The 25,875-nt window shown below is 30.8% G+C and overlaps 2 protein-coding genes across 14 annotated transcripts in view; both read right to left on the minus strand.

The window, feature by feature from the left end:
* Positions 1 to 4,290: 4,290 nt before the first annotated feature.
* LOC141525764 (uncharacterized) lies at positions 4,291 to 6,512 on the minus strand. The gene is made up of 7 exons (XM_074240385.1): positions 6,412 to 6,512; positions 6,236 to 6,314; positions 5,934 to 6,155; positions 5,766 to 5,807; positions 5,491 to 5,672; positions 4,959 to 5,194; positions 4,291 to 4,885 (listed from the first exon to the last, which is right to left on the minus strand). The coding sequence occupies exons 2-7, from the start codon at positions 6,299 to 6,301 to the stop codon at positions 4,743 to 4,745; spliced, it is 891 nt and encodes a 296-aa protein (XP_074096486.1). The 5' UTR covers positions 6,302 to 6,314; positions 6,412 to 6,512; the 3' UTR covers positions 4,291 to 4,742.
* Positions 6,513 to 21,863: 15,351 nt separating this feature from the next.
* The window catches only part of Slo (calcium-activated potassium channel slo), a 213,314-nt gene continuing 209,302 nt past the window's right edge, over positions 21,864 to 25,875 (minus strand). For all 13 annotated transcript variants that reach the window (XM_074240314.1, XM_074240313.1, XM_074240312.1 and 10 more), the window contains one exon: positions 21,864 to 22,578. In XM_074240314.1, coding sequence (XP_074096415.1) covers positions 22,498 to 22,578 — 81 coding nt within the window. In that variant the 3' untranslated portion in view covers positions 21,864 to 22,497. The remainder of the gene's footprint in view (positions 22,579 to 25,875) is intronic.

Below are 25,875 nucleotides of genomic sequence, written 5' to 3' on the forward strand. Positions count from 1 at the left end.
CTACATCAAAATTGATGTCCCTTTATAAGCTCATTAAAAGATTATCACAATCAGTCTACAGTAATCTTCGGAAGTCTCGATGTTCTTGACGCCGACAGTTTTATTGTGCTCCGGACATTATTTTGATGTTCGTGGTTAGGCTTTTCAAAAATTTTAAAGAGCACTAACGTAATCTGTTATCACTAGAGCATTCTATTCCCGGTGATCGACGTACCTCGAACCGATATAGAAGTAAGTCTTGCACAACGAAACAAATAAATTCAAATAGCTGCATCACGGATCAGTCAGAAATTTATTTGGTCGGAAACGTGAACCAGATTATAGTTTAAATAGTTTTTTTATTAACTTTCTTTGTACGCATTAATTTCCGCAAAAAGCGTTGATTCAAAAATATAATTTTCCGCCAAAAAGGGCGCATTTTAAATTGTCGCGAAACGCGAAGTCAAATTTTAAGTAAACATCCAGTAGTAAAGTGTTTCTAATCGTTACTCTAGTAACCTACATTGTCTCAGCAGGTAGCAACAAGTCAAAAAGGTAACCTATTCATCTATTTAATTTTAAAATTTTCTATTATATACATATTAACATTTTAATGCATGATTTATATTTTGTTTCCCTCAAATGTACAAGTTTGTCTCCAAAATAAAACTTAATCTATTGAAATTTTAAATCTCTTCTTCTTTTGATTTACTTAGAGTTAATTTACATCAATTCATAAACAGTAGAATAGGCTTCTCGAGGCCGAAGTCAGCAAGATCCTAACATCCTTTTAAATTTCTTAACCACTATTTGTAAACATAGTAAGGTTCGGGAATTATACGGTATATGTACCGCTCTATATACTCGTATAAAATTATAAAAATTAATTTAGTTATCAAACGGAAACTAGTGGTTGGGTTTTAGGCATTATTTCATAGCCTTTACGCCCCATCACAAACTCCGTTCGTGACAATTTCAATCATGATTTTCATATATTTCAATTGGTTCCAATATTCATCATCTTCATCTACAAATTCACTCAATATCACACAAGTATTACGCACAAAAGCCAACATTTCTGCTGCAGACATTGCCAAGCGCATAGTTTGCCGAAGGTGACTAACAAGAATTTCTGGGGGCTTATTTTGATTATAATTACATCCATAATTAAATTCTTGAATACGACAATTCAATTGATCGATGTTAAATAATTTTTCTTGATAAATAAAGTAGTGTAATATTAATGCTAAATCATGAGGACAAATTCCATCAAGATAATCATGCATTGGATCAACTGACAAATTTTCCATTATATGAAATCCTTCAACTTTGTTAAAAACGCATGCATTTTTAATTCCAGTATCAGATATATTATTTCGTAAAAGATCACTGTCGTAGTTATTTACATCACGAAGCTTGCACTGATTCTCGTGTGTAATTTTTTGAATATTAGATCTTTCAGTTTTGCAGAATCGACAGAAATACTTGGCATTGAAACTTTCGGTAAGTCCAAAAAGTGAATGAACACCTAAACTATCTCCAAGTATTAATGATAATTGAAAATAAACTTTTATGGAGCAATTAGGTAATTCAATATTAATTCCTTCATTTCTTAAATTATTTAACTCTAAGATAATTTTATCAAAAAGAACATCATCGGTCACATGATGTCGATCTAATGGATTAAACATCATATAAAGAAAAATGTTTTCCAATTTTGACTTGTACTGAGGAGGAATATTTGGTAAGTTTATGTACAGAGCACCACACTTGCTAATACCTTTATGGCTCCCTAAGGGATTGTTAGTTCCAAATTCGTCAAAAAACAGAAACAAAGGAAAAACAATTTTTCCAGTGAGTAATGACCGTTGTTTTTTCCATGAAGTGCCTTGAACAAAATTACTAATGATATTCATTTCACACTCCAATGATCGCATGAACTCTAATGTTTCCTTTAATATATTAGAAGATTGGAAAAAATATTTTAATACTCGTGCTAAAGGAATCTTCTCTACAAATATATTTGTAGAGACTAGATTATTTGAGCCGTCTATGTTTTTGTATTCAAATCTCTCACCAATCTTTATCGGCTCTGGCATAATTAAGGTTCCATTATCATTGAAAATTTTAAATTGCTTTCACTCAGATTTCAAGTTTTTAAAAGGGTTAGACGTCACTTTAAACACTTTGTTGACTTGATATTTCACTAATTCTAAATTTTGAGTTTTTGAGTCAATTATGTTATTGATGTTTTCTAATGAGTCACTAAAAATTTTCTGAATCAATTCAGCGGTTAAAGAAATAATAAATTGAATTTTATTTCTCGGAATATCATTCATATTAAAAAGATATGGAATGAATGACTCAGCTTGTTCGGTGACATTATTTTAGAGCAACAAAATCTACTCATTTGATAAAATATTTTTGAAAGATTTTTCAGGATCCATTTTGTTATTTTATCTCCTTCTGCGGTAAGAATTTTTTCATGAACCAATGCGTTTGATTATATGTTTAGTATGATCTTTTTAATATAATTAGGACTCAGTTATATTGAATTTATTTCTTTTAATGAATACTAATTTCGAAAACTTTTTTAAATACTTCTTGAAACACTTTTTTTTTAATCACTTTAACAACAATAATTCTCAACATTTAATTACTGCAAAATAATTATTAAACCTTAAAACGAAGATAATGATTATAATATGTTTATGTTGTATCTTATAAAGATATATCCTTAGAGAATAATTCTTTTAAATGACCATAAATTGCATAAGCTCCCGATGATAATTTGCTACTTGTAATCCCATAAAATGTCCATTAAATAAAATTCCATACAGTTGCTGCAGGGAATGGATATGTACAGTCAAGTACGAAGAACAACTTGAAACATAGATCAACAGCATCAACGTATGAGTTCACGGAATATGCCGTTTCATCAATGTAAACTTTTACAGATAGAATATTAATGATATTTCCACTGATAAAAATCGTAGGCTGTAAAGATTCTTTTTTCTTCTTCAGCTGGTTAACTAATTTTTTATGTTCAGCTTGAATCGTTCTATTTTCCTGCGAATATTAAACAAGAAATAAATATTACATAATTAGCAAAATTTTCCACACTAATTATAATCTTGATGTTACTGGCACAATAACAGTGAATGAGTTTTGTCGGACGTTAACATTGTTAATTGAAGTTGCTTCTTCTTTATTTACTTCAGCATTTTCGGTAGATTCTGAATTCAGTTCATTTTTTTTCGGCCTTCCTTTTCGTCCAATGGGAATGATGTATGGCAATAAATACAAAATTACCGCAACCTGGTGATCTAAATAAAAATACAAAGTAAATATGATAATATTAAGCAATATTATGACTTTATAATAATATTTAATTATAAACAACTACATGGTTACCTGAATCTAATTTGGAGATTACTGTTAAAAAACTTTTATTATCACCTTTGATATTTTTAGCATCATTCAGAACTGAAATCAATTTTGTTTTGACTAAGGGAAAACGATTCTTAAACAAATCACCATGACCGGAATATAATCGATCAAAATCACTTATAATCTATAATTTAAATCTATTATAAATTATTTGTTTTTTTAAATAATTATAATCATAAATTATATTTTTTTATAATACCAAATGTTTTCCGTCGTCGGATTGAAGATGCGGAAACTCTTGAAAATACGGAAAAGGTGATTGATATTGATTTTTAAAATATTCTTGCCGAATTTTATGCGGACGATCTAGTAATATATTTAAAATATAAACTTAACGAAATTCCATACTCTATTATTACTTTCAATGATGAAATTAAATTAATTAATAATTGGTGTGACAAAAATGGTCTAAAATTAAATGCTTGTAAAACAAAAGCAGCAATTTTTGGAAGTGTATTTAAAGTTGACGATGAATTACGTAATTTAGCGCCTAAAATTAAGATAGATTCCATAGAAATTAACTTCTCTAAATCAGTAAAATACCTAGGGGTAATCTTAGATGATAAATTATCATGGTCTGAACAAGTAAATGATGTATGTTATAAAAGTATGAGAACTCTTGCTCAATTAAAAATGTGTGGTAACATTTTTAACTTACGCGCAAGGAAAAAACTTGTTACCACTTTAATATGGCCTATCTTTGATTACTGTGCTGCAGTTTATAGCGATGTAACTGCACAACAACAGCTTAAAATGCAAAGAAAGTTAAATTCTTGTGTGCGCTATATTTTTAAGATAAACAGATATGAACATGTTACTTCGTATTACCGTGATTTAGGCTGGCTTACACTTAAAACTAGACGTAAATTCTTTTATTGCTGCTTGATTTACAAGGCAATTAAAATGCGTCAGATGCCTCTATTCCATAGTGAATTATTTACAATTGAACCTAGACTTCGGAGAGGCGATGATAGACAAGACTTATTAGTACTCCCTAACTGTCATAGTGTTAAATATGATAAGTCGGTCATTGTTAGCGCACTAAGGGCGTAGAATAAACTATCAATAGACTGTACAAATGAATGTATTTTTAAGGAATTTCGGAGTTCATGCTTTAATTTCTATCTGTCGAATTTAAAAGAATAACTGATTGATTGATAAATGATTGATAAATTATAATGAATGATAAATGAGTAATGTTGTGATGATGATAGTGCATTATTATTTACTTTTTACTTTTTTATATTTTTATATACGATTATATATTAATACGATATACTTTTTGTAATAAATAATTGTATCCATGATGGCCGCTAGGAGCCTAGACTCCATGGCCAAACAACAATGAATGAATAAATAAATAAAATTTCAAAAGTTTCACTCCATAATATTAATAAATCATGAAGCTGAAGTGTTATTCCCGCCTTTAATCTCTCAATCTTATGATTTACTTGTCCTGCAAAATGCAATTAATAATATATAATTTATAATATATAAGAATTAAAATATAATAAATTTGTTATAATTACTAGAAAGAACTTCTCCAGGTATATCTTCATTATAATGATTATTGATTTTTCTTCGTAACAAACAGTCTTCCCTCAGTCGCCCTTTCGCGTTGTTATAACAATTCCATAGTCTTCCAGAGGCCAATATTCTTCTTTTCTTTGTGCTCCGAGTAGGTATAAAATAAGTTTCGTTCACTTCACTCGGGAAAAGATGAGTATTCAAATCTGCGTATTCTTTCAACTGATTTGTTGTTATACTAGAATATGAAATAATAAATTGTTATTAAAAATATGAATAGTCAATTGAACGGTGATGAATACAACTAATATTAATAATAGTATAGGAATTAACAGAGAGATAAAATGAAAAATATTATTTTTAGCAAGTAAATTATTGTCAGAAAAATGAAAAAAAATTTTCAAAAGTAAAAATTTTGAACAAACGTAAGTAAAGATTTCAAAAGATTTTTTTTGGAGTAATCTATTTATTTAATTAAACTGAAACGTTTTCAGATATCTGCTTATTTTAGGATTATTGAATATTATTACTTACACAAAGTCCTTTAATTTGTCCTCTCCTTTTAAAGATAACCCAGCACAAGATTTGTTTATTTCAAATTGAATAATCAAATTGGCTAACCTCTTTCGGTGGATTTCATCGAAGGCTTTATGTTGATTATAATAACGGAAAATCCCTTTTCCTTCAGCTCTGGACCAGAGAACCTCTTCTAATTCCTATATAATCAATTAATTGATATTTTAAATTTTTATAACAAGGTAGATAGACGATTGTAAAAAATAGCAAAAATGTCGAAGAATAAAAAATACCGTTAGAGCAGATAAAACTTCTTTGGATAATTCAGGATGATTCTGTAAAAATATTTGAAAAATTCAAACTATTATAATAAATAAATAAATACTTCTTTCACAAATATAAAAATAATATATATAATAAATTAAAACTATGGTATTTCAAACTTATTTTACTCTACGTACAATATTATTACTATCAACAGGAAGATCAATTTGAGATAAGACCTCATCGAATAAAATAATATTATTATTATTGTTATTATCTTTATTATGACTGAGATCTATAATTTGATCTTCGAGTATACGCGGCAGTGAACCAGACATGTTCTTCAAAGTGAAACTATCAGAACGAGTAATAGATTCACCCGGATCTGAAGATCTGCTACACTCCACTTGCTTCTTTTTCTAAACGAACAAATAATTTTAATTAATTTTGAATAAAATATATACACGTTACTAAAACTAATTTTGTTTTGTCCTATTACTTTGGCAGGAGGTTCACCAACTGACTCCATTTTTTCACGAGCACATCCAATTTTATTTAAACTCATAATTCATTCTTCACTGAAAATTAATTATTTAATTTTATATATGTCATAACATAACCTCATAAATTGAGTGCAGAAATATTAGATATAATTAAATCATCGACAATACTTACATGAGTTCACAAGAAATAAACAGTATTTATAGGTTATGTTTACACATATGACACCGCGTGAAGTTCATCACTTATACAATTGAGCAGAAGAAAAATTACTCGGTACATTTAAAAAACAAGCAAAGAATATATTCTCTTCAATTGCAATTTTTGACGGGAAAATTTTAATTTGAATAATTAGATTAATTATGATTAATAATAAGTTTTAAGCTTCATTATATACTATTAATGAATTTAATCAATTATAATTATTTTTTCATAGATTTTTTAAAAATTATGTTTATTTTAAATTTTCATTTTTTGTAAGATGTGATTTTTTTGAATATTTAAAATTTTTTTTTTTGAAATTTTAATTTTCCTTTTTGAAGTTTTAATTTTTTTTTAAATTTTCATTTTTTTTTAATTTGGATTTTATTGAAAATTTTGATTTTTTTGGAAATTTCAATTTTTTTTTAAATTTGGTGTTGAAACTTGTTTTAGACAAATAAAAATTTAAATATAAATTCAATCCGAATTTAATCACTATTTTTTGTGCACTTCACTACACTATAGCTGCTTTAAGTTTATTCAAAAATGCATCCATGCTAACACAAATTCTTAATTTTTTTTAATTTTTTCTTTATAGCTTACATCAGACATGGTCAGGTCTGAAAGCCCATTGTAACTTTTAATTAATTATTTTGCTTTATTTTATGGATATAGTACTTGATAGAGTCATACGCAATTCTCTATAATGAATTAAAATTAAAAAAAAAATGATTACATATAATAATTATACGGCTGTAACACCAGCAGTCTCCCATCCAACTACTAATCACGCTCAATGCTGCTTAACTTCGGTGATAACCGTGTGCCTTGAAGTTCCGGCCTGTTGTGTTGCTATCTTATGTGACAACAATTCTATGAAGTACATAACGTATCGAATAAGTTTATCATAAATATAAGATGAAAATTGATTTAATAAAATATTTTGATAGTCCTAATTTATTTATTTAACCGAATCTCATTATAACATCACATTTATTTAAATAATAAAATCAGTAATGATTTTAATATTAGGCAGGAGCAGAGCAGACCAAGACATTCTACAGGAAATGTAACAAATTTTCTATTCCAAAATTATTTAAACGTAATGATAAAAATAATTTTGCTCATTTTTTCATCACTAAAAAAGTGTTTTTCGTCAATGAAAAAATTTTCATTATATTTCTGACTATGCAGAGGCTATTATAGGCCTGATTAGACATGGACAGGCCTGATCAGACCAGAGTGTATTTAACGCTTCAGGCATGAACAAGCATGAACAGGTCTGATCAGGCCTGAGCGTATTTAACACTTCAGACATGAACAGGCATGGACAGCCCTGATCAGGCATGATTATGTCTAATTTCAGATCTGGTCATACATGAACAGGCCTGATCAGGTTTAATTTCAGGCCTGATCATACATGAATAGGCATGGTCAGGTCTGATCATTTTTTCCCGGTTTAATAAAACACTATTTTTTTAATTTTCAAACCGCAATAATTTTTGAATAAATGAACCGATTTTGACGCGGTTGACGGCATTCGAGGCAGTTTTTCAAGCCTCGTAAGAAATCTTCAAGTTCAAATTGATCGAACTCAGAATTTCGAAGTTATTTCGAAAAAACACTTTTCTCGGTTTTCTTTCGACAACGATAACTCACGAACGAATTAACCGATTTTAACCGGGCTGGTGGCGATCGACGTGGTTTTTTGATGTTAAGAGCTAATTAGTTTTTAAAATCGATCGGTATAGCCGTTTGAAAGTAATTTCAAAAAAACTACATTTGAAAAAAAATTTTTTGTAGTTTTTTTGAGATTTCTCAAAATTTACCGTTCCAAATCGGTTCAAAGTATATTCAAAATCTAAGTTTGGTCAAGCCCTTTCGAATGGCACCAACCGCGATAAAATCGGTCGAGCCGTTCAAAAGTTATAAAAGGGTTACACACACACACACACAGCATCGCGGGAGTAGTCAGGGAAGCTTCCTGAGACCTTAAAACGTCGAGATCTGATAAAAACTCGATTTTCCAAAAACGGGGTAAAACCAATAACTTCCCGATTTTTGAAAATTTTCAATTTTCTTAGCGGGAAGTTAAAAATTATCTAAACAAAATTGTAAGCAAGCATGAACTTTTCATCAAAATGAGACGCCCGAGTTCGCGAAAGAAAAGATGCTGTAGCACCCTTCCTTGGGGGGGGGGGGGGATGCTTTTATATCCGGTATACCGTATATAATACAGGGCCTTCCATTCCCGCCGAAGTGCAGCGCTTGCATAATTATGGAACAGCAACCAGAACTGCGCGACAACTCACTCGTCGCTGAAGAATACATTTTACCGCGCATTGTCACCTCATCAAAAGAACCAATTGTTTAATTAGTAGCCCCTCTTGTAAATCGCGACGGAGGTGATAAAAATCGCGAACACCATAATTTGACAGCTTATTTACAAGGTAACAGTTCTGCCTTAAAGCTCGGGTGAGTCCTATACCCTGACACGTATAGGCGGACTTCAATTATTAAATTAATTAGTCTGTAACGGGTACTTCTCGAACTTATTTTACCCCCGGCTCGATTTAGCTCGCCGGAATCCAGGATTCTAACGAGGATGAATGTTATTCAAATCAAAACCAAAAATTTAAACATTGAACACAAAACAGAACCTCTTTATTCTAATTTAAACAAAATAAACTTATATACATTTTACAATAAACGGCGAATTATCCCAAAATCTCCCTCATACACGGCATTACAAACTTTAATTTTACCATCGTCGGTAAAGGAAAACATTCTCCCGTCGTACTTACAAAAACGCGTCGCTAACACCCCTTCGTCGGCCCTCTGGTGCCCATCTCCTGACAGGTGACTAGTGCCGCCCCGCAGGCCCTATTCGCGATACCCAAAGGAAGAGTGAATATAATCCACCTCTCCCCCACCTACTCGGCTGTGGATGTCACTTTTCGGCGGAAGGCCTCCAGATGGAGAGTCGCCTTTACTCGTGGGTAGACAAGTTTACTTACCTGTGGTAGTCCACACCAGGTAAAGTGGACTCTCTTCTCAATTTCCTCGGCTAGAAGTCTCCAGACAAGAAAATTGAACCAGCAAAAGGTTGCCTATCGACAGTAAACTTTTGGGCTTTATCAACCCAAAAGTTTTTACTACAGGCAAAAGATCTGGGCGAACTGTCGCCATCTATCGCTCGCCGTCGAACTTCGGAAAATTCCCAAAATAATTATAAATCTCACTTCGATCAAATATCAGATTCACCAAACAATTTATCAGATCACTACAAATTTCAACCAAATTCATTCCCATACAATTTTTTGCCGGGACTTAGAGAAAATAATTTTCGAAATAAAAGATTATCAACAAAACATAATTAATTAGATATTTCGAATTTATTCAAAATATTTGATTAATTCTTAATTTCAGGTAAAGTAAATTTTTGTTCTTTAAAATAACAAAAATTATTGCTACGCAAATTCGCTTATATCAGCTCGACGGTTTTTACTACGAATGAACAAACTGTGGCGGCACTGACTCCTCGGTCACGCCTCTACCGGCAGCAAGTCGCAACCAAGCACTCGGAGCGCCTACCACCGGCCAGAGGAAAAACCTCACTTCTTCAGCTCCCAGAGCTATGGTGCTATATTATTATTAATAATAATAGTTTTTGTTTTGAATATAGTATAATACCGTTACAATACCTGTGCTAATGTTTTTGATTAAATAAATATCTCAGTAATATAAATCTGTGTTCACGTTATTAATAATAACAATAATAATAATAAGTAGAATTTTACCCTTCATAACATTCTACAAAACGACGAAATTGTCCGCCATCTATCGGAGCGATGGCGAACTAATCACAACAATTTTTTACTCTAAATATTCTTAATGGAACGATGTGATTATTAATATCCTTTTTTTTTCCTAAACAATTTTTTAATAATAATAATAGTTATAATGATAATAATAATTAATAATAAACAACATAATTAACTTCCTAAACATAATTGAACTAAAAACATAAGTTGTAGCGGTGGCTCACGTTCGTCGATGTGTCCCGTGATGTCGGCTCTCGCTGCTCGCGACACCCCTCCGCCTCCCCGCTTATAATACCGTCTTCACAAATCATCTTTTCCCTAATTATTCATTTCGATTTCCTTAACGGTATTTCCGAGTTCTGTGATAGTGATTCTTCGAGCCACGATTCGTATTTACGATAATCGAGATTCTCGCAGTTCCGGTGACCTGGTCCCCTTTCAAATTACATTTTTCTTTGTGAACTTTAAATGGCGAACTTTTGTTTGCCGGAGTCATTACTCCGATTACGAACTCATAAACTTTCAATCTTTATTTTATATGGTTAATAGTTAATAAGTGAATAGTGTAAATTAAGACGTGTTTGCCCATAGGGCCATCTAATCAGAATATACAAACTAAATACCCGAATCGAAGTGTATCATCATTTCGAAGCTAAGAAGAACCTTCAATCTTCGATCTCCAGTCAGCAGGAAGAAGAAAGCAGCCAAGCAGCGGAAGAAGATAAAGATAAACGTCTAATCCAAGGCTGAATCATTATTCGAGTCATTGTCTATTCCAAGGGGCCCTATCTGGGGTTTTCACCTTCGCAAATCCATAAATTAAAACCTAACGATCCTTTCGTTAGGGAAATTCATCTGTTATCCGAACCTCCGATAGTCCAGCTACCGAATTCCAAGATTCTATTTTTCAGTCATAACACTTTGAACTTTTATTTTTAATTTTTGACTAGCTCTTTTTTTAATTAAAAAAAAAAAAAATTGTGAGTTTTTGGAATGAAACCACTGTTTAATTAATTTTTTTAAATTACGTGTATTGAAAAAAAAAAATTGGAAATTTTGGTGTCTTTTTGTGAGCACTTTTGTAGATTTTCAATCACTTAAAGAAATTTACTGATTGACACTTTGTTCATGAAGATTTCTGAATTATGTTGAGTTGATGTTTCCGTAGGGAGATAAAAATAGTATATTACACTACTTATATTTATATAAGTATCTTTATATATTTTTTACCGTAAGATGGACGGTGGTGTTTATTACTCGATAGGCCTTATTAGGTGACTGAATAGTAATTACGGACAGTGTCTCGGATAGCTTAACTGGTAGAGCCTTTGGCGCGTAACCAAACGATCCGGGTTCGATTCCCGGTCTGGGCTGTCCGAATTACTTTTTCAGTTACCGAAAATTCCTACTGAGTAAAGGTCCTCCCCTTCCCCCTTTATCCTTTATTTCCCCCAGTTCCCTAAATTTGTCTTTAATGACAAATTTAGCTATTATATATGACTATATATTTTTACCATAATTATAAAACTCATTTTATAACACTCTAAGTTATTAACTTTATTATAATTGAATTTGTAAGTCTTTTTTTTTTTAATAAGTGTAATTTATCTTATCATTAAATATTTATTTTACTGGATCGGGATGTTGGAAAGAAGCTATATTCTCACTTTAATTCGTGTTTTATCGTTTATTCATAAAATATCACAGTTTTAAATTACTGAACACATGAATCTTAAACTATTAACAATACTGTATTTAATTAATTGATTAATTTGACCCGAGTATTAATAGTATTTAATTAACATCATTGAACGAGAATTTTGAGAACTGATTATTAATATTCGTGACGTCAACCACCGATATTAATATTGAGATTGTTTAGAGCGATGATAATTATTTACTTTAACGAAATTAACATTGAAATTATAACGTTTCATTGCATGAATTAAGCACGTCGAATTACATTAATCACTATTAATGACGCGACAATATGATTACGAGCGATAAAGCGAGTGATGAGCACTGATCGAAGTCTGAATGTGAACTCTAGATACAAATCTGCAGTCATCAGAGAGAACCAGCGTATTGAATTATTAAGAGAGTGTCTGGTATTTGGTGACATCACCTCAGCCAGGTATAATAAGCAAGAAAATTGATTACTGAATTGTTGAATGATGAATCATATTTCATTAATATATTAAAAACGAATAAAAGTAATCCCTGTTGACTGGAGATTAGTGTTTGAGCACAAGGTTATCGTGAATTGCCAAAATTTCAACGGTTTACCGGTATGTGAAGTTACAAGGTCGGCATTTTTCACTGATAATTATTTAACGAGTTTAAGATGAGAATTATTTTGATGTACAATTAAGATTAATACCTGAATTGCCAATGGTGTTGAACGTCTTCGTGGAACACTTGTGTAAAAGAGTTGAGCACAAAGAAAATAAATTGAGACTTGAGTTGAAATGAAATATGCACGTGATGGTCACTGCAGCATGTAGATTTGGTGTGTTATGCCGGTTGGCACACCGGCAGATGTTGAATTCGGAAAATGACGTACAGAGTGCGCGTGAGTCGCTGCACCTCTGGTGAGGTTGATTGCGGACTTACCACACTTCAGGCGCGAACATGTGGTATTTTCGCAACAATAAGAATTAATTTTAATTACACCACATGTATTATAATTAAAATGAAACTTATGTAATAAAAACTTATATAATTATAAATTTATCTCAGTAGTTTTACTATTAGAAAGATAAAAATTATTAATTATATTGCCGTGAAATATACAGTTTTCATATTTCACATTTGGATTTTTGCTACACTGTTAAAAATTTTCGTAAAATTTCAATCACATTAAAAAGAAATAATAAGTAAAATTACAAATCAGCGTATAGCAATGCAAAATAAAATACAACTGATGTAATTTTCCAACACCTGTCAGGAAATCTATTAAGATGTATTGTAATTTTACAATTTTCATGTATAAACCTCACACGCATTGTAATATTACAGAACCGTTCGTCAATTTGTAAGAAAAAGATTTTTAATTTTGCAAACATTATTTGTGATCTGATTCGTCATAATTGTATGTAAAATCACAAAAAATTATTGTAATTTATATTACAATAATTTCATAAAAAATTTTAAAAGCTTTTTTTTTTTTTTTTTTAATTGGTTATTATTTAGAGTCGGTTTTAACTGCTGTGGTCATATCGCCGACTAACTGTTGGAAGTGGTGCGTTGAGGTCTTTTTGGGTTATGAAAATCTTAAATCTACGCGGCGAGGGTCGAATATCAACCAAGATGGTTTCTAAGACCAGCTTGGGATTTGAACCCACACCTGGCCGGTGAGCCAGTCCCGAGTGCTCTATAGGCCTTGCGCCTTAGACCACTCGGCTAACATCACCGGTTAGCTTTTTTTTTATTTTTACAATTTTCACTGTAAAATTACACAGTACATTGTAATGTTACCAGACAATTTTTATTATATTACACGAATTGTAATTCTACTTCACTGTTTTCCAAATTTAAAAACAATACTTTTCAGTTTTACAAAAATGAGACTGATGTATCAAAAAACAACAATGTCCTTCATATTTATTTTTACTAATTTTTAGTCTATAGTTGTTTATTTGTAATAATAAATTCGAGGCATCATTTATATTTTATAAATTTTAATATTACGCTAAAACGATCATTTCGAAATCTATATATTTGAATGAATATATGTTAGACTTTAATTTTGATAATGTTCAATAAATTATAAATAATGTAAAAGTTAATTATTTTCCATCAATAAACATCATTAAATAAGACAAATAATGTAAATAATAAATACTAAGCCGCAATGTTTAATCACCACATAGGATTAGCTTACAAGATTAATAAGATGTTAAACCACGTATCGGTCGTGCGGCGTAGGGCTTTAGGTATCGGTCTGGCAAGCACGCGGCTCGCGTTCGATTCTTAGTTAGAGTAAATATTATTTTCACATTATATCATCTGAGTTGTAAAAAATAGGTCTACGTAAGGTACAAAATCTAGTCAGCGCTTCATAAAAATCAACCACAACAAATATTAAGTCAAATTTTTCTTTTTTATTATTTCAATTCAAGTAAAATTGAAGGAAAGTATTGTAATTTTGCAAACTTTGCTAATTTTCAAAATATTTGTAAAATTACAAAACCGTTTTGTAAAATTAGTAACCTCACAGAGGTATATATGTTTTGTAATATTACAATACCCGATTGTAGTTTTAAATGAATGTTTTGCCTATTAGCTTCCAATACATTTTTTGTAAAATTACAATAGAAATTTTTAACAGTGATAGTAATTAAACCTGTCGATTTAGATCTCGATACCAGGTCATTTGTATTAATATTTGAAGATGTAGTTTTTGATGCCAGATTATTTGTCTCACTATTAGTAGATGTTGATTCTGATTTTTTTTTATTTCTTATATTATTAGTATATACTATCTATAGATGTAGATGCCGATTCTTGATTTTTTGATGCAGGACTTGTTGTTTGGACCTTAAATTTTTTAAGTGGTGGTTCATTTTCTTTTTCACGAGGAAAAACGTAGATAGGCGGTTTTTTCAAAAAAAGGAAAGGTTTTGCTATTTCAGAGTTAGCAATTATAATTATTTCTTGGTTGTTTCCTGTTGTAAACAAAGGCAGTGGTGATTTCGGTTCTTCTAATGCAAATGGTCACACAAACCTAAGACACATTTATCTGATTACCAAAACCAACCCAGAGTTATGTCCAAAGTGTGGAGATTTTCTAACTGTGCAACAGCTCATGATTGACTGTAAAAAACTAATCCAGGAAAGATCAAATGAAGGAATGTCAAATGACATGAAGACAATATTCAAAAACCAAGATCAATGCTATCGTGCAATTTCGTTTCTAAAACTGATCAAATTATTTGAAATAATTTAATTAAAATATTGTTAGCTAATTAAAAGTAAATTATCTTATCTATCGTAATGTAATATAATTCAATGTAAATTATTTTTTCTATAGAAGTCGCTAATGACCTTAATCTTAAAAGCGATTTAAAATAAAGCGATAATAAGAATAATAAAACAAATAATAGAAGAGTAATTGAGCAAACTGTAACGTCGATTTTTCTTTACGCGGCAGATCTTCACGGCAGTCCATAATTCACTACGTCACACTTCGTCCACCTCATCCACCTCTCAATCCTCTCGGAACCCCGACAAGCGCCAACCGACTTTTGTTTCACCGATATCGGCAACCGGGATACGAGAACGTGAGTTTTATGTTCCTAGAAATCCAAGAGCGGCCTCGACGATAACAGAATATCGCGGTGCCGCTCAGTTATGCTGGTTATGAAGAGAGGGTCATGATTTGATCTTTCAGAGGAAGTATTTTCCTTACAAAACGAGACTAAACGGTATCTACCACACAAATCGATCCTTTCCAACTAAAATGCCATCTTCTAAATCGGAAAATAAATTAAATGGATATCTAAAATATTGCGGAAGCAGTCCCAAAAGAACCCGAAACAAAGACAATAGCTCGGGCCATTCATCTACGATAAAAGCAGGCGTGAGACATGCCAGCTTCGATACGAGAGCCTGTCAACTCTCTAGCACGATGCTCACTCAACTAGAGCTTGCAACTAACTCCCTCTTTACGCTGCCTAGCAGCCACGGTACGTCTATCTTCTACGAGGATCTTTACAAAACTCCTCATTAATCCGGTCCCAAGCCGGACTTCTACACAAAACAACCCTTACTCATTCACTACTCCAGCCAGACTGCCTCCTACGATACCCCCACTACATTCATGCCACATGCGCTCAACTCCTTTTCACGCTACTATTGGACACGCATACTCCTACATTTACTTTCCCACACAACTAATGCCCCAGACCTACCAGTAATTCCACTCCCTTGGGAGCTTGAACAGCGCTCGCGACTACCCTCGAGCATACCGCAATCAAGGCCTGGTAACCGCAAGCTACCGCATGAGCCTGCCCAATTCCCGTACTTTGAGGCGACGACATTTCAGTTGCTCCTCTGCAGTAATCACCTCACTCCAAGAGGCGGAACCTACCCTGATAGCCACCTTACCTATAACTTACTGTCAATCTACGTCCGCAATTTGAAGCAAACTTGACGGAAAGAGTTGGCAAAGCGAGCGATTACCTATTAGTTACCTATAACTTACTCTGCAAATAGACGTCAAAACTTGCTGTACAAGTATTTCCTTCAAATTGTAGTAAAGTTGAAAGGAAATTTAACTACAAGTTTGATTGTTAACTTGTATTCAAGTTGCGGCCGTAGATTTCTGTCAATTTGCTTACAACTGTTGTTGAGTGAAGAATTACCGCCAACTTGATGTATAACTTAACCGTAACTGCTGGGAGTCAACACTTACTGAGAAAGCGCTGGCTATCAGGGTAATTTCAGTCGTCGGTAACTGACCAGGCGACATGGTACATGGGTCACTTTTCCGCAGTGCAGTTCGACATCATCGAGACAACTCACTTACCAACACACAATCACGATAGTTCTCAATACTCTAACATAAAATGTAACGTTACAAAACACAAGAAATAAAAAAAAACTCAGATGTTATGCTTCCTAAGTTGAAGTGTGTAATGACACTTATTGAAAATAAATTACTAAAATTACAAAATAGGTGGAATGAATTAATTTTAAAATAAAACAGTGAAAAAAAGAAATTTTGAATTATAAACTGATTTATTTTGACAAAATTCAAAATAGTATCTGATTTATTTGTAGAATAACATAAAAAGTATTGCTTTAATAACGAAAATTTTTTGAATTATTCAATACAGATGCCAATAATACCTGAAACACAGGAAAGAAAGGTGTATCAGGTTTTTTTTTGTTTTTGTTTTTTTTTTTTTTTTTTATATTATATGTATATAATTATTATTTATATTATCAATTATAATGAATATATAGTTATTTACAATATTGAATCTCATTCTTTAACAATAACATCAACAACATGATAAAACAACGTTCCTCATTGGTACATAAATTGTAAAATTACAGATAAAAAAGCATTAGATGAGGTCAATGAGGCATTGAAAATGGCAAGCGCTCTGCGCGCCAATTTGTTTTTTATATATCTATCTTAATCTCAAACAACGTTGAGACTAATCGATTGTTTTTACTTATGTCCAACCTTCATCGTAAATTTTATATTTTATTTTATCATTTTTTATCATATCAGGCTTATTCCAGACACATACTTTTCTCCAAATATACTCATATAAACGTATTATGTAGTATAACATTTATCCATAACGCAAGAGATTAGTGGTAATTAATATCATTTTTGATAAGTAATGATTATGGATTTTTAAGAATTAATGGATTTGATTAGTGCATTATTGAAATATTTCACATAATATTACTTAATCAAGGAATACGATGAATAAGATTTTACAAAAACAACTATTACTTTTCTTAGTTGCAGCTCATTACGTCATTACAATTACTTCATGTACAATGTAGAGGATAAATTATTAAATATTAGTACTCTATAAAATTATATCTTAAAGATGTATGAGCAGCATGTATAGCATCTTTTAAATACAAGTCGTTTTACTTGAAGTTTCAATACGATTAAATATATCCTGAAAATTTGTAAATTGGTAACCGGGGACTTTACTTCAATGATTAACTCTTAACGTGAGTATTTTAAATGTTGATTTTATGAAGTGATCCCTGAAGATTTATTTTACCTTTGTAGCTCGAAAATTACTAGTGAAAATGAACAAAAAAAATAATTATACAAGTAATTACATTAACAATTATTTTTAGCCAAAAATGTATAAATTAACAAAGAAGGATGATTAACATAAAAATACATTAAATCACCAACTAATATCAAATGAACATCTATATTGTTAAAAGTAGAGCGGTTACTGCGTTTTATTCAGTGTACAACAATTGAAGCACATTCCCACTTTTGTTTCTTGCTCGTATATCTTTAATCATACTTACGTATTGAACGATCAGCGTCGGAGGACGCAACAAAATTTTTTGTGTCAGTTACGTGAAAATTAAATAAATCGATTAATTTCTTTAATGAGCTCCTATGAAAAATAATTAGTTGCTTTAAAATAAAACGTTGTGATGTTAACGAAAATACAAATAATATTTATGCTATGTGAAGAAAAATAGTTATCAATATTAAAATCAAAATTGGATCAGTATATTATGAGACGAATTCATTTTTTTTAATATTACTCAAATTTAATAATTTTTTTTTTTTTTTTTTTTTTTTTTTTTTTTTTTCGTACATAATTCATTGTAGTCATTTTCATTAATTAAATATTTTTTCTGTGAAATTTTCATATATTTTATTTTGTTCTTAAATTTGAAAGAATGAAATTCTTTAATTCCCACAAATGATCCTGGAATATACAAATAAATGTGTACATAAACTTCAGTCAGTATAATAATGTGACTATATTATTTTAATAAATTAATTTGTTAAATAAATTTTTGTAGAAATCCATTGCCCTTTGACTGAAATTGAATCCAATCTCATGATTTTAATTTGTAAACAAACGATATTTCCATAATTCTTACAAAATATAAATACAATTATGGTTTACTTATAATGGATGGTGGTGTTTCACAAATAATTGATCAAATTCACGTTAGTCATAATATCAAGCATACTTATTAAATTTTGCTAATGTCTTCATTTAAATTTATTTTGTAATATCAAACGTTTCATTATAACCTTCCATAAATTTATTTTTCAAATTCACACAATAAATATTATTAACACAGACGGTTTTTATATAAATCATCTCACATCATTATTGTTATAATAATTCAAGTGGCCATGTAAAACGTTCAAACTTAAATCAAAATATTCAATTACGTAAGGTACTAATTTTTTCTTTAACTTTTAAAATTTTTTTCTAAGCCTACGGCACTCTAATAAAGTCATTTTTATGGTTTTATCGAAATATTATTCAATTTTACTATATGTAGAGGTTATCTGATCCTTCAAGAATTCTTGATCCATAGCAGTTGACGTAAAAAAAAAAAACAACTTTTTTTTTTTACGTTTTTAAATCAAATCTTTATACAAAACTCGAAGATATGTAAAGAATTTTAATCCGGAAGTATATTGATAATCAACTCCTATTAATAATTTCAAACATTTTCTCAAGGCAAAATTATTAGACAATAATATATGAATTGAAAAAATCGAAATTACTTTAAGTATTCCCTAGATACTAGAAAAATTATGTCAAAATAATCAAATAATTGTTGATTTGCAATATTATTTTTTATCTTGATTCTGTTGAAACTTCCTCAAACAAGTTAAATTGCACGACTGACTTAAAAATAATTGAACGTGGAATATGTAATTAATTTGATGTCTCGAATCATAATTGGAGTTTCAATGTATATTTACGGATTATAATATTAAGCTAAAAGTCACATTCAATAGATTCAATAATATATAACATTAAAGGAATTGGAGACCACATTTTTGATACTCCAATACTAATTTAAGTTCATGACATTTCATGAGCATAAAGTTGCAGGATCAAGAATTTATACTTTTTTAAGAATTTAGTTTATTTCTAATTTTCAATTTCTATCTCAATTATTATGTGCCGAAGGTGAATTTTTAAAAGTTAAATAAAATTTTGTCATATATATATTTAACTCGTACTGCAATGGCAGTGAACAGTGCACGTGAATATTTGCAACAGCAACAACAGCAGCTGTAGCAGCAGCGGTAGCAGTTATACACGGTATCAGAAGTAGATGCATTATACAGACATGGCAGCATTTACCACAGCTATTTTATTTAATTCTTTTCGGTATCTTTCATCTTAAATGTAATGTTTCTTTTTTTATATTAATTATATTCATATATTATAATTCATTTTAGTCATTTTTAACAGTATAATTTCAATCGTTAATAAAATGAACCGCTAATAGCCATAATAATAGCTAAATCACTCATAAATTACACACTGAAAATTTTTAAAACACTCAACAACGTTGCAAATTCCAATTGATCATACTTTGGACATTTTAAAATATTATGCGTGCTTTTTTTAGTTTTCTCAGAATTTCAAGTGTACGATTTGTTTATACGTATTTTATATCCTTATTAAATTATTTAAATTTATACTATACATAATAATTATAATTACATAATTATATTTCATATAATACAATTATAATCGCCTATATATATATATATATATATATATATATATATATATATATATATATATATATATATATATATATATATATACATATATATATATACATATATTTAAGTTTATAATTATTTTCGCATATATACATACGTGAATTTCACAAAAATATATAAAAGAGACGAAAAGTGTTCATGTATGCCTAAGTATATTACCTTAATTATTCTGCATGATTTTACGACATGTACAATTATAATTATATAACCGATTTTATTTACGCGTCATTGTGGAAAAGGATTATTTTAATTCTAAATTTTTTATTCCTAAATATTACTATAGTTATTATACTTAGATTAATTACGATTTTCGTGTTTGTCTAATCAATTTTATCAGTGTAAATACATAGAGACACATAAGCTCCTGTAGATTTTTTTCCATTGTTTAATAAACTTATTACAATCAATTTAATTTATGTTTATCAATTATTATTTATATTTTCGTCAGTCGCAAACAAGACACACGAGGTAAAAATACGTCCCGCACTTTGCTAAGTTGATTTTATATTAGAATTCGTAATTATTTAAATTTTTTATTTTGTTTTATTCCATTCTATATGTTCATGTTTATCACTATTTTTCACATCTTTTGAAAATGATCATGAATGAACTTTTCTATAGGATTGTAAACAACGGTATTAATTTACAAATTTTGTTCATAGGTTTATTTAATTATCTCAATTAAATCGCTTAAGGCTAGAATATAATAACTGTAGATCATATTTTCACAAGTTAACACTTTCATCGAGGCCTATAATTTGTTTACAATTTTTAGATTTTTTTCTTTTAATTATAACGTTTTATTATCGTATATTCCATTTAAAAGGGTCAGCCAGTGAAAATTAAAATGTTTAACAAGTGAAACTGGTTATTCGATTGTCAGCAGATGATGAAAAAAACGATGGTTGGGTGTGGACGCCATTCTAGATGGAAAGAGTTCGTGCTTTTCTACATACATATATACATCCACATATACTTGTATATGTGTATGTATATATACACATACACTATATACATACGCATATATATCCGGATATATTTATATGCATCCTCTCTCGAATTTCTTTGTCAGTAGATGGAGAATGAGCAATTTATTCTTTCAGTAGATGTGATTTTAATTATTTTTTTACTTAACTACTTTTGAAGTGTAGCAGCCCTCAGGATTGAGTAATTTATGGTACCATTCCCCGATTATTTATCTTCAGTCTTTTATATTTATTATCATTTTTAAATCATATATATATATTTATATTTATATATATATATATATATATATATATATATATATATATATATATATATATATACATATATATATGTATCGGAAATTTAATTTTAAGATAAAATTGCTACTTACATAGTACAAAATATCAATTTCACTCGAAAAATTTCTGCTGCTTTTAAGGAAGCTGCACTATTGAAATGATAGTGTTTTTAATGTCGTTTTTTATAAAAATTTATTTTTTGACCAATTTTGTAAAAATTAAAATATAATTCAATCGTAACGACTATAGTATGAGCAACGTTTACTTCTCATCAGTGTAAAATAATTATCATCATTAAAGAAACAAAAATTGAAAATTCCCCAGAGAAAAAAGGTATGTATTTTGTTTTTTTTTTAGTATATTTTTTTCGGCCAGTCCCTTGCATTATTTGGGTAGACAATTTTTCATGAATGTAATTATCAAAAATTTATTTATACCCAACATTGCTGATGATTTATGTGAAGCAATACGTACAATTTAATTTATTACAAGTTGTTTTTAATTGCATTTAAAATTCTATTTACGATAAATTTAAAAACTCTTGGATATCTATAATTTATCACGAGATATTTTTTTCATTATTATTTAAGATAAAGATTGTAGACAATCGGGAAATGATATACGTAACTTGACAGTCCTTTACATCAATTTAGATGTAAGAGTACGGTCCATCGGTGAGGGCGCTACACAGCAACAGTCAGGAAGCATCATCTTTTCCACGAGTTCCTCTATTCGGTCTGTATTCAAGACCTGGATCAAACTGCATTAGCACGAAAACCTAAAAAAAAAATTTGTTCAATAAATAAGATTGTTGTAAAATCATAGTTTATTAGTTACAAAGTACAGATATTTCTTAATATTTGAAAAATCCTCAGTTTTAGGGAGATCGCTCTAGATTTCAGAATTTTTCGAAAAGTACGATGTTTTTTTTGTTAAGTTTAAAAAATGTTTATTGATTCATTGAATTTTTCCATTGAGTTGATTTTTGGGAAAGGCTCTAATTTTGGTTAGTTTTTTAAAGCTCTGTAGGCTAAAATTAATTTTTAACTTCTCGCTAAGAAAATCAAAGATTTTCGAAAATCGGGAAATTATTGTTTTCACCCCGTTTTGCAAAAATTAAATTTTTTTAAAATACCTCCGACACGTTTTGGAATAACTTTCAAATTGGCGAGATGGCGCCTACGAAGCATATGTGTGTAAAATGTGACAAAATAATTAAAGCAAATTCTAATAGTATAAGTTGTTTTAATTGCAAAAAAATGGTACCACAAAAAGTGTAGTGGGTTGAGTAACGAGGTGTTTGATAAATTAGCCCTTGATTTCAAAAAATCAGGCATCAATAGGTGGGTGTGCAGTAGTTGTAAATTGGAGGTTAGTATTGTGGAGTCTGAGGATGAGGAGTGTTATGATGATGAAGACTCCGAGGTTTCATCGAAGAAAATGATTATGGAATGTATGGAAACATTACTATGCAAACACCTTGATCCCTTTAAGAAAGAGTTAAAAAGCATCAGAGAGGACATGAAGACAATGGAAAAGGATATTAGATCTCTCAAGGAGGCTAACTCTGACGTGAAAAAGCTAGGTAACAAGAATGACAAGGGTCCAGTTGAGCTTGGCAAACGGTTGGATCAACTGGAAAAAATAAATCCTAGCGTGAATGAAGTGTTGCGTGAGTCGGAGGATAGGAAGCGCAGAGAGGATAGCATCATCGGTTTTAATATTCCTGAGTTTAAGAAGGATACTGGTATTGACAGACAATTGGAAGATAAGGACAGATTTAAGCAGTTAGTGTCAGAAGACTGTGAAATTAACTTTGATAAAATTAAGGTTAATAGAATTGGTAAAATGGTGGGTGATAAGGCTCGACCTTTAAAAATAGTCTTACAGTCTAAGGAGCAAGCCAGGCAAGTTCTTAAAGTAAAACCAAAGGATGGCACAGTGTGGTTCAAACCGGATCTTACTAGAATGCAGAGAGATAAACTTAAGGAGGTCCGTAAGGAACTAAATAGTAGGCAGGAAGCTGGAGAAAGCAATTTAGTCATTAAGTATAATTTTGGTGAATCGTATGTCGATGAAAAAAAAGAAAATTTTCGGCGGGTACAACCAAAGATAATGATAAACTAGTAAATATTACAATTGCCTATCAAAATGTCAGGGGTCTGCGTACCAAATTAAAAACTTTCATAACATCGCTGGCAACTAGTAGCACGGATATTGTATGCATTACAGAGACTTGGCTTAATAATAGTATTCCTAATGGTGAGGTGGTGGATAGCACATATTTTCTATTTAGACGAGACAGGGATATCTTACCAAACCAAAAGCAACGTGGAGGTGGAGTATTAATTACGATAAAAAAAAAGTATCAAGCTGATCAACTACAGGTTATTCATCAGGATATTGAACAAACATTTATCAAGGTTAAATTAAACCAAGAGGACCTTGTCGTTGGCAGTGTGTATATTCCTCCGAATAGTGACGTAAACATTTATGAAAAGCATATACAGGACGTAGTTAGCATCATAAATAGATACCCGGGTTGCAGGATCGTTCTTCTTGGGGATTATAATATACCGGATATGAAATGGATATGAAATGGACTATCACAAATCAATATGGTACAAAATTGTGATGCCAAGTATCTTGACTAATGCTTTACCAACTGTAATATGCCATCTCACAGAACTATGCCAATGGTGCCGGAGGATAAGTATCATCCCACGCTAGGTTTGGAAATCATAAAAGCGAATGTATTGAAACATAAATTAATTGAATACTTGGATTTCAGGAATGGAGACTATGGTGCTTTAAATAATTTATACTTAAGAAGAAATTGGATACCCATATATGAACTCCCGGACGTAGATAGCATTGTGGAGTACTTCTATGAGTCCATACAAGAAGGTATTAGTACATATATCCCTAGGAAGGTAAAAAAAGATTATAACTACCCTTGTTGGTTTAAAGACTCGCTGATAAATAAAATAAAAAGGAAAAGAGCTGCTCATAGTAGATATAAGAGAACTGGGGACTACCGACATTATAAGACCTTTAGCAGATTAAGGGAGGAATGCAAACAGCTAAGCATGCTGTGTTATGAAGAGTTCACTCAAGGAGCTGAGGAAAGATTGAACGATCATCCGGCGTACTTTTGGAGTTACTTAAGGAAGAAAAGAAATACGAACCAGGGGATACCAACGACGATGATGTGGTTAGACAGCACGGCGGAAGGTGCTGAAGATGTTTGTAATCTATTTGCTGATTTTTTTAGCAGTATATATACTGATGTGAATACTGTATCTAAAGATGAGGCTGAAAATATCCTGGAGGGCATGTCTAGTAATCACACTGGTATGGATAGTATTGATTTCACCTTTGATGAGCTTCTAAAGATAATGTTATCGCTAAATTAAAATAAGGGTCCAGGACCTGATGGGATACCGAACATTTTTCTTCGTGAATGCGCGGTTGGACTTTGCGAACCACTGTGGTTCATCCTAGACAAATCACTCAAGCAGTGAGCTTTTCCTAGCAGCTGGAAGGAGGCGTATGTGGTTCCAATATATAAGTCAGGTAATAAGAGTGATATGAGTAATTATAGACAAGTCTGTATTCAATCAACATTGCCTAAGCTGTTTGAGAAATTAATCTATAGGTACGTGGAATCTTGGTTTAAGAGCAACTTGATTGATCAACAGCATGGCTTTGTTAGAGGGAGGTCCACGACTACCAACCTTATGGTCTACATAGAGCATATCATGAAAGGCCTGTCAGAGAAAGGTGACATTCATGCTCTATATACGGATTTTAGCAAGGTTTTTGACATGGTAAACCATGAGGTACTATTGATTAAACTAAAAGACTATGGTATGTCGGGTAATCTACATTGCTGGTTTCAGTCTTATCTGGTCGGAAGGAAGTTGAGTGTGAAAGTAAAGGATTTTTCATCAAGGAAATTTGAGGTTACTTCTGGCGTTCCACAGGGTTCTCTTCTTGGGCCACTATTGTTCTGTATATTTGTGAATGACATTGGTAAAAAGCTGGTATCTGAATTTTCGTTATTTGCGGATGA

Source organism: Cotesia typhae, unplaced genomic scaffold (assembly GCF_013202065.1).
Source record: "Cotesia typhae breed Kobodo isofemale line unplaced genomic scaffold, CoteBio_Ctyphae contig_27, whole genome shotgun sequence".
Lineage (NCBI taxonomy): Eukaryota > Metazoa > Arthropoda > Insecta > Hymenoptera > Braconidae > Cotesia > Cotesia typhae.